Genomic DNA, 16996 nt, shown 5'->3' with positions numbered 1-16996 from the left:
AAAGCTAGTCTGTTCCAAGTTTTAATTTGTTGTTATAAATTATAATTTGTGAGCTATGCAAGCTTTTTTTTTTTAACAGATTTCAGTTGATATGTACAGAATGACATGCACATTTTCTTTATATTTTTTTTTGCAAAATAAAGTTGCTTTAAAGATCATTATGGTGTATAATTTTTTACTTACACTTTACTTACAACCAGCAAAATACTGCTCCTAAGTGATTATAATTGTGTTATAATGTCATACAATTGCTAATAACTTTATACAGTGTTGTCACTTTACTAAAGGCTCTTAAAGTCATCCAATAACATATTATTGATATTTATAAGGCATTACACCCTTGTTGTAACTGAGCATTTAGTATCTGTTCTATGTTGAGCAGTTCTATGTGTGTCTTTACTACTGGCTAGAGTAAGGATGGTTATAATGTGTTCTGTGACCCAGGAGTTCAGATTCTTCATTCAAACACTTGTCACTTGAGTATGCAGGTATAAAACATTATAAGTGCTTAATTTATAATACATTATGTCCACACTTGGAATACTTTATAAATTTTGGTATAAGTTCTTATACATGATTATACACCATTATAATGACATGTATGAAGCATTATAAATGTATTATAACGTCTTATGCATGTGCTCCTAATGCATTATAAACTAGACCTTCATAGAAAGTGTTACCGACAATTACAATAAATTAGAATTGTATTCGCAGAAAATGAACTTTCACTATATTAACTATGTTTTACCTTACTGTATGGTCCATGTGCAACTTTGTACGGCTTGTGAAATTTATTGCATTTAAAGAAAAAAATAAAATAAATCATTTATTCTCTCTCTCTCTCTCTCTCCCTCCCTCCCTCCCCGCCAGGGCTGAAGTTGTCTTGGGAAATATCATAAAGAAGAGAGGATGGAGGTAGAGTTTTCAGACTGTGTGTCTTGTTTTTGCCGACTTTGAATCTAGTTGTATCATGTTTAAAGTTTCAGTTTAACCCTCCTGTGTTAATTATTTGTTTCCTATAAGCATAAATTATCACTAAGGGATTGCATGAAATCTTTTCACCAACTTGCTTCCTTGTCGTTGTTACAATTTCTACACCTATTTTTTGGAATTAATGGTCTAATTACTAATAACTTTGACTATAGCTAAGACCAGAGGAAAACATTGAGGGATTATCACAGACTGGTATCTGTTCATCCAGAATACTGTCTTGAAACCATCTAGAAATTTATTGGTGCTATAACCCAATTTGATGGCTGCCACACCTGTTTCTGGTCAAAGCTCACTGATTTGATTTGATTCAGAAAGAAACAGCTTCTTTCTAAATGAGAAAAAACATAGATTCAACCTAAAAGAGATGTTCCTCAAAAATGCTATTGACTGGAGGGGGGTTGGGTGTGGTGTCGGGGTGGATAGAAAATTTTTCCATCAGCTGGTTGAACATAATATAGTCCCGCATATTATTTATATCATACATGTATTTTCCCGCAGCCAGTAATTTTTGATTGAGAACACCACACATGGGTAGTTTGAATAATACAACAAATGTTGTATTCTCCTCAGTTTAGCAGGACCAGACACAAATGAACGTGGCCACGTTTTTATGTATATGGAAGAAGTGAGCAAGCACAGTGAAGTAGAATGCATTCTTGTCACCGAAGAGTCCAAGGAGGACCCTTATCTGAACGTTACCATGGAAAGACACAGGTTCAGCACATGAAAATCAGATGCCTGTTGAGACTATTGAATCATTGGTGAATTAACGATGAAAGCAAAAGTCACAATTTTGGAGATCTTTCTCAGAGAAATGCTACTGCATGACATTGACTTGACATCTCCATCTGTCTAATGCATGTGATGACAGAAGTGCAAAAGACAGTGGTTTCCCCACAGCATTCTGTCCCGATTCAGTTCCTTCTAGGTTTGTGGAAAATTGAAGGCATGAGACAATGATGAAAAAGTCTGAAAGAAATGGTGCACAGTGTGTTGCCAGCTGCAACTGTGGAGGTATCCATTCAGCCGTTCAGACAAATGCACAGCCTTTAGTCAGTACTGCCATGCCTGTAAAAAGTGTAATCAATTTAAACAATGTTGCAAATTCAAACAACAGACATAAAACAAGCAGAGACTCCAAAAGACTCTTTGCAGTTACAGTCTGACCAAGCAAGTAGTAGCACTGAAGAAACGTATCCCCCCATATCCCTCAATGAGCTGGTTGGACCACTCCAAAGCACCACCGCTCACCTGCATTAAGTGGCTGAGGAAGGAGAGAGGGTAAAGAAGAACAGCTTCTGGGGCACAGCTGCACATCATCCTCGTTGGCAGCATCCTGCAGCTGCAGTTCTGCCCCCACATGCACCCGCTGTGGTTCCACCTCTTTCCCACCACAGTTCCCTCTTCCAGATGCCATAGCACCTCACAAACAAAGCTGATATCAGTGGCATTGATGGGATGCAGGGAGCACGTGTCTGTCTCCAGCTGGGCAAAAGGAATACATCAGTCCATTATACCTTTTCTTCGAGGTATAATGTGTAAAAATTGGCAACCTGTTGAAGGTTGCTCCAAGCAAATAGGGGGCAGCATATCAACAGAGTAACCAGTAACTGCTGCTCTTTACTATAGTTATCTTTGGCTGTAGCTAGTAGCTGCCATTATGTGCTTAGCTCGGTTAGATGTGCAGCTAGTGGCCTGACTAGCTGACTGGTGTCTGCCCCGACCAAGAGCTCTGAGCACCTGAGGATTTTTGGTGTTTATATGGCAGGCAGAGGAATCAGAATCAGAATCAGAATCAGAAAAAATTTTATTGCCAAGTACAATTTTACACATACGAGGAATTTGTTTTGGTGAAATTGGTGCATGACACATCTACTAAAAAAAAGCTATTAAGAAGTAAAAAATATAACAATATAAATATATATATATACACAAGTCAGATTTTTTTTTTTTTTTTTCCGGAAACACAGACTTCCGGAATCACTGAGGCCAGATCCAAACTGAAAACAGCCTCCAAGCATGAGGGAGGCCACAGAATGACACAGAAGGCCAGGACAGAGACAGAATATTTTGTCACGTGAATGCCGAAGGAGACCAATTTGGTGACAGGGAAAATGGTGCTGAAGTGATTTACAGTGGCTCTGACTCTGGGTGTCAGAAGTTTCCAGCACAGTGGCCAGCAGTCCTTTTGAGAGAGACTGGACAGTTTCACAAAGCAGCAGAGAAGGCTATGGCCTGGCTTCAAATTATGTCAACAAACATGCATGCACCCACTTAAAGATGTGTCATGCATCAACCTCACCAAAGCAAATTCTTCATATGTGTAAACTCGTACTTATAATAATAGTATAATAAAGCAATAAAGCTTTTTCCAATTCTGATTCTGAATCTGACAGTGCTGTGCTGAACATGGCAAAGCCTGCTATTCATGAACACATGCATGTCAAACTGAATTTCAAGAGACTACATGCTGCAGTTCGCCAGTCCAGTTCCCTCTTAAACAGGTACATTTTGAAGCGACCTTTCCACATCCTGACAATTAGATGTCACCGCATTTGCAAACACTAAAAACTGGAAAAAGAGCTCTCTACTTCCCTCCCACTCTTTAGTTTACCTGTCTGTAGAATGAACTTTACCACCATGAGTGCAAAGCTATGCCAAACCAGGCTGGATGTGCTAAACTCTCTGCTGTCACATATTGTGCTCAAATGAGTGATGACAGTGCTGAAATGCATCTCCTGGGGATGCTGTCAGCAAGCCACATGGTGGGCTGGTAGGCTCAGGGCTCCTAACATTAAGAAAAACCAGAGGTGATCTGGTCACCTGTGCCTCAACAAAGTTCCACGTAAGAGATGAATGTTTACCATCTGTCCCTCATTGCAGTCAGACCTGACAATCTTTAAAGCCGCCCATATTCTGTGATTTTCCCTTCACCTAGCGGCGCAGTTGGGGGGAGGTGTCGGCATTATGAGCCGGCGCATTGGAATTTTCGACCATTTCGGTCTGCACCGGCGGCGTAAAAGTGCGCTGAAAGCTCGCCACCTCAGACCTGGTCAACTCTGTGCACTGGCGGCGCAAGTGGATTTTCGTAAACCGGCGGAGTCGTGCGCTCACGTCACCAATACCTCACAGTCAGGTTTCCACAGTGTCTGGCATTTCACTGTGATCAATTATTAGCAACAGCCGCGATTCAATGACTGCAGCTATCTGAGTCAGACCTAAATTTATATATTTTGATCAGTATTTCATCTGACGACATCCCAGCGCGTTCGGCACGCGTAATGGTCACTCACCCTGACCGAATGTACACAGGTGAAACAGGGATGAGAACTAATCGGTTAACGTCGCTGTGCCAAACAGAAACAGCCGTGGCATCCTACAGAGCATATACTGCATCTATCTCAGAGCACTCAAGAGACAGAGAGAGACAGACACACAAAAACGTAAGTGATGATCGTTGTCCGCTATTACCCACATCATTTCATCCCAAATACAAATGTTATCATTGTAATGCTTAACGTTATCTACAAAGATGGAGTACATCATTGCGTTGAGGAGGATGAGGAAGAGGAGGAGGATTTACCATCTAGGACCTCATATTTAGACATCAGAATCAGAATCACAAATCCTTTATTTATCCCCGAGGGAAAATTGTTTTTGTTGCAGTGCTCCTTACAAGAATAGAATTAGAATAAAATTAGAAAAGAAAGAAAATAGAGAGAACTATATACATAAAAAGCAAATATAAAAACAAAATATTTATATTGAGTATATATGTCAGGAGACATGAGTGACGTCAGTCTCCTGAAAACTTGCCATGCGCCTGGCCAGTGGTGTTCTTAACGGTGGGGCGAGGAGCTGCTGTGCCAAACCCCCTCCACGCCTTCTCCCCTCCCTCTTTCCGAGTTGCGCCGCTGGGTGGGACTGAAATGAGAAGGAGGTGGAGATGTGCCGGCGGCGCAGCTTACGAAAATACCAAAGTCTGCGCTGCCACGCCCCATCGGCGCAGCGGACCTAAATCGAAAATAGAGCCCCTGGTGCTTGTGCTCAGGCCAAATGGTGTACCTCTAATCCCACCATCTCAGATTAGTGGGCTGCATGGGGACCATCATAGTATATAATCAATGTCCCACCCCTCTTTAGAGGCAATACTGTGTGGAGGGAGTGTAATTTTACTTAGCCTCTTTTTTTTTTTTCCCCTGTGCAAGTACATTGAGTGCAATGTTTTAACTGGAATCATATTCTACACACATTACCCACACATACAAACAGACATACCTTCACCTCTGTAACGATCTCTTCCATACAGACAATCATACATACAAAAACACATGCTATCATTGTTGTACCTGTAAAGTCACTATTGTTTTGTTTTTGCACCAATAACAAAAAATAAAATGAAAACTAAATAAATAAACAAACATAAAAAATGGTCCCAAACACTTTAATAATCCACAGAAAGCTGTGACATGCTAATCTTCTACGGTTAGTTTCTTTGCAATATCTCCAGTAATCATGTATGTGTTGGTCGCTGCACTGAAAGGATGTGCTGCTTCAATGGGTAATTGACAGCCAAATCAATTAATTCAGTGCAAATGGCCTGAATGACGATATACAGCCTAAATATAATCATCATCATCATCACCTTTATTTGTATAGCACCTTTCATACAGGAATTGTAGCTCAAAGTGCTTCACAAGAAAGAATGCACCAAGAGAGTGCTTTACTTAAAAACAGATTTAAAAAAATGAATGTAAAATAAGATTGAGATAAGAGTAAAGACAATGCATAAAACCAGACAATAGAATATTAAAATCTCCAAGACTCAGTGTCCTAAACCCCCACAGCAAGACCCACCTCACCACAGAATTGCTTTGAGTGGACTGAAGGAGTCCTCCAGTGACATGAGTCTCCCACGAGCTGCTGTCAACATAGGATGGAATGATTGAACTAGCCACCAGAGTGGATCGTCGTGCTCCAGCAGAGTGACATCGTGGTGCAGCTGCCAGCCATCTGTCTGGTTCCAGGAAGCTCCTGTTGCTTATAGTTGCTCCACAAACCTAACGCCTCCACAAGAGGGACCCGAAGCCGTGCAGTTTGATTACACCAGACTCATTCCTGAGGAGAGACAGTGGCGCCACCAGGCCAACCTCTGCCTGTACTGTGGTCATCTCCCACTGCCCAGCCAAAGGCAGGGCTAACCAGTAGTTTGGGAGGTACTGGTGAGCCACACCTCCACACCATCTTCCTCCTCCCTCCTGTTCCAACTAAAAAGTCCAAAGTCCTTCTCCTGGAGGGCGCTCGCACTATGTTCATTGACACTTGGGGCTCTATTTTCAATTCCGCCGCCGGCGCGGCACAGGTACAGTGCAAAGTCAGGTCCGCTTCGCCAATGGGGCTTGGCGGCGCAGACTTTGGTATTTTCATGCACTGTGCTGCCGGCACAGCTACTCCCCCTTCTCATCTCCATCCCACCCAGCGGTGCAACTCGGAAGGAGGGAGGGGAGAAGGTGTGGAGTGGGTTTGACACAGCCGAGACCAATCTTCACCAATCACACCAGCTCCTCGCCTCACCCGTAAAAACGCCGCTGGCCAGGCGCATGACAAGTTTCGAGAATGACTGAGCCTGCACAGGAAACTGTCTGACGCCCAAACTTCTCCCAGGAAGAGACTGACGTTCTGGTCCGGGAGGTCCAGGCTCGCAGTGGCCGTATCTACGGCCTCGTGAAATTTCTTTCAATACTGTCTAGCGGTGAGGTGCTCCCTCCTCTCCTGTGTGCTCTGCTGCTCTCTCAGTTGACACAGCACATGCAGTTCGGCCTCTCTCCATCTTAGGTCCATTAATGTGTCCTCCGTGAGTTCATAGTGACATCCACGTCGTACAGCCATGTTGTGTAAAACGCAACATGCCACGAAGAATGCACCAACACTCTGAGGGCTGTATGTTAATGAACCACCTGTTTGGTCCAGAGATCTAAAATGCATTTTGAGAACCCCAAATGTGGAAACGACCTCACAAGCCACCTCAACCGAGCCTGTACCTCTCAAATGCCAGATCATTGGTGCATAAAACGGACGACCTGGAACTACAACTCGCGGGGAATTGATATGCTCGGGACTGCTGTGTTTTGATTATCACCGAAACCTGGTTCCACGCAGACATACCCGATGCTAGCATGCAGCTAGCAGGCCGCATGATGCTACGCTGGGACAGGACCAAGGACTCTGGTAAGAGCGGGGGGGGGGGGGCTCTGTATTTACGTGCATGACAACTGGTGCAACAATGGGACTGTCATAGACAAACGCTGTTCCCCTGACCTCGAGTACATGTCTGTAAGGTGTTGGCCCTTCTTTCTACCTAGGGAGCTAACTGTAGTGATCATCACGGCCGTGTATATTCCACCTAATGCCAATGTAAACTCAGCGCTCTCCCTCCTGTCAGACACCATTAACGCACACCAGCGGGCTCACCCGGATGGTGTCCACATAATTGCAGGAGACTTTAATAAGGCCAACCTGAAGACAGTACTCCCGAAATTCTACCAGCATGTCAACTGTGCCACCAGGGGGGATAGCACCTTGGATCATGTCTACTCAAACATCAAGCACGCATACAGAGCTACACCCCTCCCCCACCTCGGGCTGTCAGACCATCTTTCCCTCCTGCTCTCCCCAGCCTACATCCCCCTCAGACGCAGTGCCAGGCCCATCACAAAGACCATCACAACCTGGCCTGACAACGCACTCTACAGGCTGCAGGACTGCTTCACAGAGACTGACTGGGACCTGTTCAAACACCAGGAGTTGGAAACATTCACTGGAACGGTACTGGACTATATCAAGTTCTGTATCGGAAATGTGACTGTGGACAAAAACATTCGTGTCTTTCCCAACCAGAAACCCTGGCTGACCAGCCAGGTTCGCACACTCCTCAAAGCCCGCGATGCTGCCTTCAGGTCCGGTGACGACCTCCTTTACAGGTCTGCTCGAGCGGATCTGAAGAGAGGTGAAAAGCCAAGACGGACCATAAGAGGAGGATAGAGTCCCACCTGTCCAGCAACAACACATGGGCGGTGTGGCAGGGCATCAATGACATCACTAACTTTAGAGGCTGTCCTACTACAACATCAGGGGACCAGAATGCGGCACTGGCAGAGGAGCTAAACTGCTTCTTTGCCCGCTTTGAAACATCACAGCAACACTCGTCAGCCTCCGCCCTGCCCTCCCCCCCTTCCAGTCCCTGCACCTCCACACTCACTGTCAGGGAGCATGAGGTCAGACGGGTGCTCCTGGAAGTGAACCCCAAGAAGGCTGCTGGCCCAGATGGAGTTCCGGGTAAGGTGCTCAAGACGTGTGCCCTTCAGCTCACCCCCATCTTCACCAGGATCTTCAATCTCTCCCTGGCCCAGGCAGTCATCCCACCATGTCTGAAATCCGCCACAATCATCCCGGTACCAAAGAAGGCCCCCACCACCAGCCTGAATGACTACCGCCCTGTGGCACTCACCCCAGTAATCATGAAGTGCTTTGAGAGATTGGTCCTCCAGTACATCAAGGACTATCTACCCTCACACTTCGACCCATACCAGTTTGCATATCGGGTAAACAGATCCACCGAAGACGCCATCGCCGTAGCCCTCCACTCAGCGCTGTCACACCTGGAGCAGCAGCAGAGCTACGTCCGTATGCTCTTTGTGGATTACAGTTCAGCCTTCAATACAATAATTCTGGACATTCTCATCACCAAACTCACCACGCTCGGCCTCCCCCCCTCTCACATGCGCCTGGATAAGAGACTTCCTTACAAACCGGCCCCAGACAGTGAGACTCTGCCCCCACCTTTCCTCCACACGGACACTGAGCACCGGCTCCCCACAGGGCTGCGTGCTGAGTCCCCTCCTGTACTGTCTCTACACCCACGATTGCAGCCCGGCCGACAACAACAACCTGATCGTCAAGTTTGCTGACGACACCACAGTGGTCGGGCTCATCAAGGGGGGTGACGAGACAGCCTACAGGGAGGAGGTCCTGAGGTTGGCAGCCTGGTGTTCAGGAAACAACCTGGCTCTGAACACCAAAAAAACCAAGGAGATCATTGTCAATTTCAGGAGGCTCAACACCGACCCAGCCCCACTATACATCAACAGCGAGCGTGTGGAGAGGGTCCACACCTTCCGGTTCCTCGGCGTCCTCATCACCTCTGACATCTCTTGGTCTGAAACCACCACTGCAATCATTAAGAAGGCGCAGCAGCGGCTTCACCTCCTGAGAGTTCTCAAGAAATTCAACCTGAACCGCTCCCTGCTGCTGACTTTCTACCGCTCGTCTGTTGAGAGCCTACTGACTTACTGCATCACAGTGTGGTACGGCAACTGCACGGTGGCTGACAGAAATAGGCTTCAGAGGGTCGTTAAAACAGCCCAGAAAATCATCGGCTGCCCTCTCCCCTCCCTGATGGACATCTACTCGTCCCGCTGTCTCACCAGAGCAAATAATATCATCAAGGACAGTTCCCACCCTGGCTCCACCCTCTTTGACCTGCTGCCCTCAGGAAGACGTTACAGGTGCATCGGGTCCAAAACAAACAGACTCAAGAACAGTTTCTTTCCCAAAGCCATCACCACTCTGAACTCACATATGCACTGACATCAATCCCCTGGTCTACCTCTATCACAAATGTGCAATACTCTCTATTGGAGAATACAATATGCTATGCTGTGCATTATATTGTACTGTGTACATAACTTGCTTCTTTTTATTTTGCTTCTCTTACTTTTAATATTATTGTGTATTTATTGTATTTATTGCACCTTTTGCACTGAAGGAGCTGCTCTGAATTTCATTATACAGGGTATAATGACAATAAAGGCATTCTATTCTATTCTGACCGAGCACTGCTGAAAACACCGTTAAAACCACGCTGCCGTCTTGTTGAAGGTGTGATATATGGCGTCATCAACCACGTTTTTAGTGGATAACCATTAACACCTAGCAGCCACCCATCCAGAGGGGTGTCCTCCCAAAAGACAGTAGGGATGCTAGAATTCGGCAAGATGAACAAGTCATGTGCCGACCCAGGGAAATTGGCATACACGTTTGTCACCAGGCAATTTGAGTCATAGATCACCAGACATCCCTGTTTCACCTGTGTAAATTCGGTCAGGTTGAGTGACCATTACGCATGCCAAACTTGCTTGTGATATGGTCAGATGAGATACTGATCAAAATATATAAATTTAGGTCTGACTGTATGTGCTGATAGTTGCATTGAATTGCGGCTGTTGCTAATTATTGATCGCAGTGAAATGCCAGACACTGTGGAAACCTGCCTGTGAGGTATTGGTGACGTGAGCGCACAACTCCGCCGGTTTACGAAAATCCACTTGCCCAGCAGTGTGCGTAGTTGACCAGGTCTGGGGTGGCGGGCTTTCAGCGCACTTTTACGCCGCATGGACCAAAATGGAATGAAAATCCAAATCCGCCAGCTGATTATGCGGACACCTCCCCCTACTGCGCCGCAACACCTATCCTGGCCTACCTCTGTGCGCCTCGGTTTACCAAAATACAGTGCGCTGTGCTCCCACCTGCGCTGCACGAAATGAATGGATAGGTGCCAGTGGCGGCAGAATCGAAAATAGAGCCCATAATGTGTATCTACGAGGAGCTGTTGCTCATCAGACCTCGCCAGTTGTCCGGTAATCATCTTGAGACCATCCAGTTTCACATCCTGAAGTCACCACACCAGTCATCCTGGGATATCCTTGGTTACAGGGGCATAATCCTCTCATACAGTAGGAGGTTTTCAGTAAAGTTAAGGCTACCTGACTGCCCCATCATCACTCTTATGACTACATCATTAATCTGCAGCCTGGCACATTCAATTTCAATTCAGTTCAATTCAATTTTATTTGTAAAGCGCCAAATCACAACAGAAGTTGTCTCAGGACACTTTCCACTTTACTTTTAACAGGCAGAAACCTCAGGCAGAACCAGGGTCTGGGTGGGCGGCCATCTGCCTCGACCAGTTGAGTCAGAGAGGGAGAGCAAAAGAGAGAGAGTGGGACAGACAGAGAGAGACAGACAGAAATGTAGTCACAGAGAGAGAGACAGAGAGAGAAAGAGAGAGACAGACATGCAGTCACAGTAACAGTGATAGTGGATGTAATAACAGTAGTAACAGCTGTAGTGGATGTTAGGCAGGGCCAAGGCAGGAGACGCAGCTGTAATCCACAATCCAGATTCAGCCACTGTGGAACCTGCGAGACGACAAAGCAGAGACTCAGGGGAAGGAGCTAATTTAGTAACACGCCATGGTAGGACATGAAAGTGTGCAGATGGAGAGGGAGAGAAAGACAGAGGAGCCCGGTGTGTCTTTGGAGGTCCCCCGACAGTCTAATCCTATAGCAGCATAACTAGGGGCTGGTCCAGGACAAGCCTGAGCCAGCCCTAACTATAAGCTTTATCAAAGAGGAAAGCTTTAAGCCTACTCTTAAATGTAGAGACAGTGTCTGCCTCCCGGACAAAGACTGAAAGATGCTTCCACAGGAGAGGAGCTTGATAGCTAAATGCTCTGGCTCCTGCTCTGCTTTTGGAGACTTTAGGAACCATAAATAGGCCTGCATTCTGGGAACGCAGTGTTCGAGTGGGGTAATAAGGTACTATGAGCTCTTTATATAAGAGCGTAAGTAAGGCATAAATGGCCAGGATAAGAAAGTGCATGGCCATTTATGCCTTTGTAAGTAAGGTGGCAAATTTTAAATTCTATTCTAAACTTTACAGGGAGCCAGTGCAGAGTGGCTAGTATTGGAGAAATATGATCTCTCTTCCTGGTTTTTGTCAGAACATGTGCTGCAGCGTTGTGGAGCAACTGGAGAATATTCAGCAACAAATTTGGGCAGCCTGATAGTAAGGAATTGCAATAATCTAGCCTGGAAGTTATGAATGCATGGACTAGTTTTTCTGCATCATTTTGAGACAAAATATGCCTGATTTTTGTAATATTACGTAGGTGAAAAAAGGCAGACCTTGAAATTTGTTTCACATGGGAGTGAAAGGACATGTCCTGGTCAAAGATAACTCCCAGATTCTTTACAGTGGTGCTGGAGGCCAGCGCAATGCCATCCATAACTGCTATGTCATCAGAAAGTGACTTCCTAAGATGTTTAGGGCCTACTACTATAACTTCAGTTTTGTCCGAGTTTAGCATCAGAAAATTGCAGGTCATCCATGTTTTTATTTCCTGAAGACATGCTTGTAGTCTAGTTAACTGACTGGTTTCTTCTGGCTTCATTGATAAATATAGCTGGGTATCATCTGCATAGCAATGAAAATTTAGTGCTTCCTGATAATCTTACCTAAAGGAAGCATATATAAGGTGAATAGAATTGGTCCAAGCACAGAACCCTGAATGTGTATAAACTGAGAGCGATCTGACAAGTAGGATTTAAACCAGCTTAGCGCAGGTCCCTTAATGCCAATGAAGTGTTCCAATCTCTCCAATAGGATACCATGGTCAGTGGTGTCAAATGCAGCACTAAGATCCAATAAGACTAGTACAGAGACAAATCCTTTATCAGATGAAATTAGAAGGTCATTTGTAACTTTGACCAGTGCTGTCTCTGTGCTATGATGCACTCTAAATCCTGCCTGGAAATCCTCAAATAAACTATTATTGTTTAGAAAGTCGCACAGCTGATTGGCAACTGCTTTCTCAAGAGTTTTTGAGAGAAAGGGAAGGTTGGATATCGGTCTATAGTTAGCTAAAACCCCTGGATCAAGAGTAGGCTTTTTAAGTAGCGGTTTTATCACAGCTACTTTAAAGGACTGTGGTACGTAGCCTGTTGATAAAGACAGACTGATCGTGTCGAATACAGAAGAGTCAATTAAAGGTAATACTTCTTTAAGCAGCTTAGTCGTGATGGGATCTAAAATACAGGTTGATGATTTTGATGATGAAATTATTGAAATTAGTTGGTGAAGGTCAACAGGAGTAAAACAGTCTAAAACTGCGACAGACTGAATAACAGTTTCTACGGTTTCTGTGTTTGAAGACAAAACATTACCTGTTGACGGCAGAAGCCGATGAATTCTGTCTCTAATAGTTAGAATTTTATCATTAAAGAACTTATGAAGTCATTACTGTTCAGAGTTAAAGGAATACATGGTTCAACAGAATTATGGCTCTCTGTCAGCCTGGCTACAGTGCTGAAGAGAAACCTGGGATTGTTCTTATTTTCCTCTATTCGCGCAGAGTAATAGGCTGCCCTGGCACTGCGGAGGGCTTTCCTGTATATTTTAAGACTGTCTTGCCAGGTGAACTGAAATTCTTCCAAATTGGTAGAACGCCATTTCCTTTCTATTTTCTGTGAAGTTTGCTTTAATTTGCAGGTTTGGGGAGTATACCATGTTTAATTATCTTCTTTTTTAGGGGAGCAACAGAGTCAAGTGTCGCAATGAACCTGTAGCACTATCAACCAGGTAGTCAATCTGGGAGGGACTAACATTAGCAATTAGGTTAGGAATCCTCTGTTGTATTGAGACATGGCATTGAATTAAATACTGATGGGATCATATCCTTAAATTTAGCTACAGCACTACCAGACAGGAGTCTGGTATAAGAATTTTTGCCTACTGGCTGGTAGTCTGGTAATATGAATTCAAAAGTTATTAAATGATGGTCCGATAAAAGAGGATTCTGTGAAGAGACTATTAAGTCTTCGATTTCAATGCCATATGTCAGAACAAGGTCGAGGGTGTATAATAATTACTTTATCTGCTTTAAGGTCTAAACCTGATAGAAACTCCAAGAACTCAGCTATAAAATCGAGTAAGGACCAGGAGAGCGGTATACTATAACAATTCAATTTTCAATTCAATTCAATTTTATTTATTTGTATAGTGCCAAATCACAACAGAAGTTGTCTCAGGACACTTTCCATATAGAGCTGGTACAGACCAAGCTCTTTTATCTACAAAGAAACCAACAAATAAAACTGGCTGCACTGTTTTCCATTTTTCATGAGAAAGAGTGAGAACAAGGCTTTCAAATGAGTTATAGTCAAGTTTAGGTTTAGGGTTGATCAAAAGGCTTGAGTCAAAAATGGCTGCAACTCCACCTCCTCTGCCGCTGCCTCGAGGAAAGTGAGTATCAATATGGCTCGGAGGAGTGGCTTCATTTAGGCTCACATACTCTTCAGGACACAGCCAGGTTTCAGTCAGACAAAATAAATCAATATTATGGTCTGATATTAACTCATTTACTAAAACAGCTTTAGAGGACAGAGATCTGATGTTAATGAGTCCACATTTAATTCTCCTATCTTGTTGTACTATTGTCATGTTGTTTTAATTTTAATTAGATTTTTATGTTTAACTCCTCTTCTCTGTACTTTTGGTTTATTTAGTTAATGTGGTCGGGGGGCAGACACGAAGCATGTAGGACTGCTACTCTGCCTCCTGGTCTCAACTCTGAGTTGTCAGGGGTTAGGTTCATAAATAAAATCGGTCAGATTTCTAGAGATGAGAGCTGCACCCTCCAAAGTGGGATGGATGCCGTCTCTCTTAATCAGACCAGGTCTTCCCCAGAAAGTCTGCCAATTATCAATGAAGCCCACACCGTTTGCTGGACACCACCTCGACAGCCAGCGATTGAACGATGACATGCGGCTAAACATATCATCACTGCTCAGATTTGGCAGGGGTCCAGAGAAAACTACGGAGTCCGAAATCGTTTTTGCATATGTACACACTGTTCCCACCCAAGGAATGCCTGTACTCTCTGTCGGCTCCGTAGAGAAGCAATGGACACATATATTAATGACCCACTGAGACTGAGACTGCATCTACAGAGACAGTAATTTTATCATTGTAACATTGTATTCAAACTTGAAAGAAACAAAATAAAATTCACCCAAACCATCTTGGTTCATCCTTACGCTGTTCCAACAATCACCACCAGCTATGGTTTGGTTGAAAACCATAGCTGTGCTATGACACACCAACTGAGAGATGACCTCGGACCAGAGTGCATCATCATCATCATCATTCTCAGTGGTCATCAGATTAATGTTTAATCACTGACATCCCTAATTGAAGTATATTGTTTCGAGATGTCATTTTTTAAATAAGGAAACTACCACAGTGTGATTTCTATTTTTTATGTTCTCACATACAGGCGTTCCAGTTTAGTCATCACCACCAAAATCTTCTGGGGCGGAAAGTATGTATACATTATTTTTTTTCTACTCTCTCTCTCTCTCTCTCTCTCTCTCTCTCTCTCTCTCTCTGTCTTTCTATGACTGCAGTGAATCAAATAGGCCAACCATTGGATAAGGTATTAAAGGGAGGCACTTAAGTGACGGTAATATAACATGTAATAATGTGCAATACATTATAGCCCATTTTATTATTATCCAATAAAAGTCAAAGCGGAACCTGTTATTAGAACTGCAGATTAATGAAATAACATTATATGGAAACTCCTCTCAGGCACATTGCCACCAAGTTGAAGGGACATGTGCATCATTATGTGGCGGCACGATGGCAGATGGAGAGTGAATAGTGAGTTGTTAAGTGAATATTATTGTAATGCTATCACTAATCAGGCCATGCCCAAGGAAATAGTTTGAGCAACAAACCCCAAATTAAGGCGCTCAGGTTCATTTAACAATGAGGCAGGAGACGTGCTTCCGAAAAAAAGATCAAAAATTGTTTATTACAAATAGTTTATTACAAAACAAATAATAATTACAAATAGTTTATTACAAAACACACAAAGTTTATTACAAAACACACAAAGCCACAGGCACACAGGGGATAAGGACGAGCGGGGGGGCCTCCAGTGCTGAGGCTTATCGGCAGGGAGATGGGTCCACAAGGGTGTGAGGGATCCAACAGAAAATTAAGGTCACCCCAGTCACACATGGCTGGCAGACACACACACACACATACACACACACACACACACACACACACACACACACACACACACACACACACACACACACACACACACACACAGTGAGGGGAGCCCAATCCAGGGGATGCACAGCTAGGATTGCCACCTTTCAGAAATGAAAATAAGGGATGTCCACCACAGCTCCTGGGGGCCATGACCACCACGGCCCGACTTGTGGGGTGGGGCACCCGCAGCAGTGGTATGTTTTATTTTGTGCCACTGTTTTTAGTAAAGGGGTGATCAAGAAAGCAATTAGTCATACTTAAAGCTTGAAATGCTTTATTACCAATGAACACATTCTTTATTGTTGCATATAAAGTGCTTTTAATTAGGCTACATAAAGCCGTAATTACATACATCCCTATTTAATGTACAATGAGGAAAATATATAACAAAGTACCATATGCACACAACTTAGTTATTGCACAATCAATTAACCTAGTTAATGATACACTGTATGATCTACCACATGGCAATAGCACTTACATTGGCTAATACTACTGTATATTAAATAAATTATCATTCATTCGACTTTAAAAACTTAGCGTCCTAAACAATCAATCAAACCACAATAGTCTACTAAAATAGGTTATGCCCATTCACTGACATATTCTGGCAAAAGCACAGCCAGATAGGAAATTGAATCAACCATGACATGTCCCATAACATATCAGTCTCAGGAGATGATTGGGGTATGAAGAACTGTGACACTGACGCTTAGGTCTTCTGCGTTCTTATGTGCCTCCAGTGTTGCTCTCCTGATGTATGCTGTCTGATGTCAGACAGCCCACTGTGTGTCACTGAAAACACTCGCCGACATATTTTATAATTTGCCTTGTAATCATCTCCACTGATGCTGTTCAGCTAAGGCTGTGCCTCTTCCCACTCACACTTGTACTTTTGCAAGTGTTTTCGCTTCTGAGGACGTGGTGGAGTATCGGTTGTAGTGGACATTTTTAAAAGGCACGGGTGCTGTGAGCAGCGCCGGTGTGTGGTGTCTCTCTCCAGGCAACCGTGACAGCAACACACGCAGACAGCGAGGCA

General features: G+C 44.1%; 1 protein-coding gene across 2 annotated transcripts in view; it reads left to right on the top strand.

Moving 5' to 3' along the window:
• Positions 1-16996, top strand: part of LOC139334832 (voltage-gated potassium channel subunit beta-2-like) — a 175270-nt gene that overhangs the window by 96671 nt on the left and 61603 nt on the right. For both annotated transcript variants that reach the window (XM_070968028.1, XM_070968029.1), the window contains exons 5-6: positions 874-918; positions 15170-15214. In XM_070968028.1, coding sequence (XP_070824129.1) covers positions 874-918; positions 15170-15214 — 90 coding nt within the window. The remainder of the gene's footprint in view (positions 1-873; positions 919-15169; positions 15215-16996) is intronic.

This window comes from Chaetodon trifascialis, chromosome 8 (assembly GCF_039877785.1).
Source record: "Chaetodon trifascialis isolate fChaTrf1 chromosome 8, fChaTrf1.hap1, whole genome shotgun sequence".
Lineage (NCBI taxonomy): Eukaryota > Metazoa > Chordata > Actinopteri > Chaetodontiformes > Chaetodontidae > Chaetodon > Chaetodon trifascialis.
Note: the sequence above shows the minus strand (reverse complement) of the source record. Positions and strands in the feature narration are given on the sequence as shown.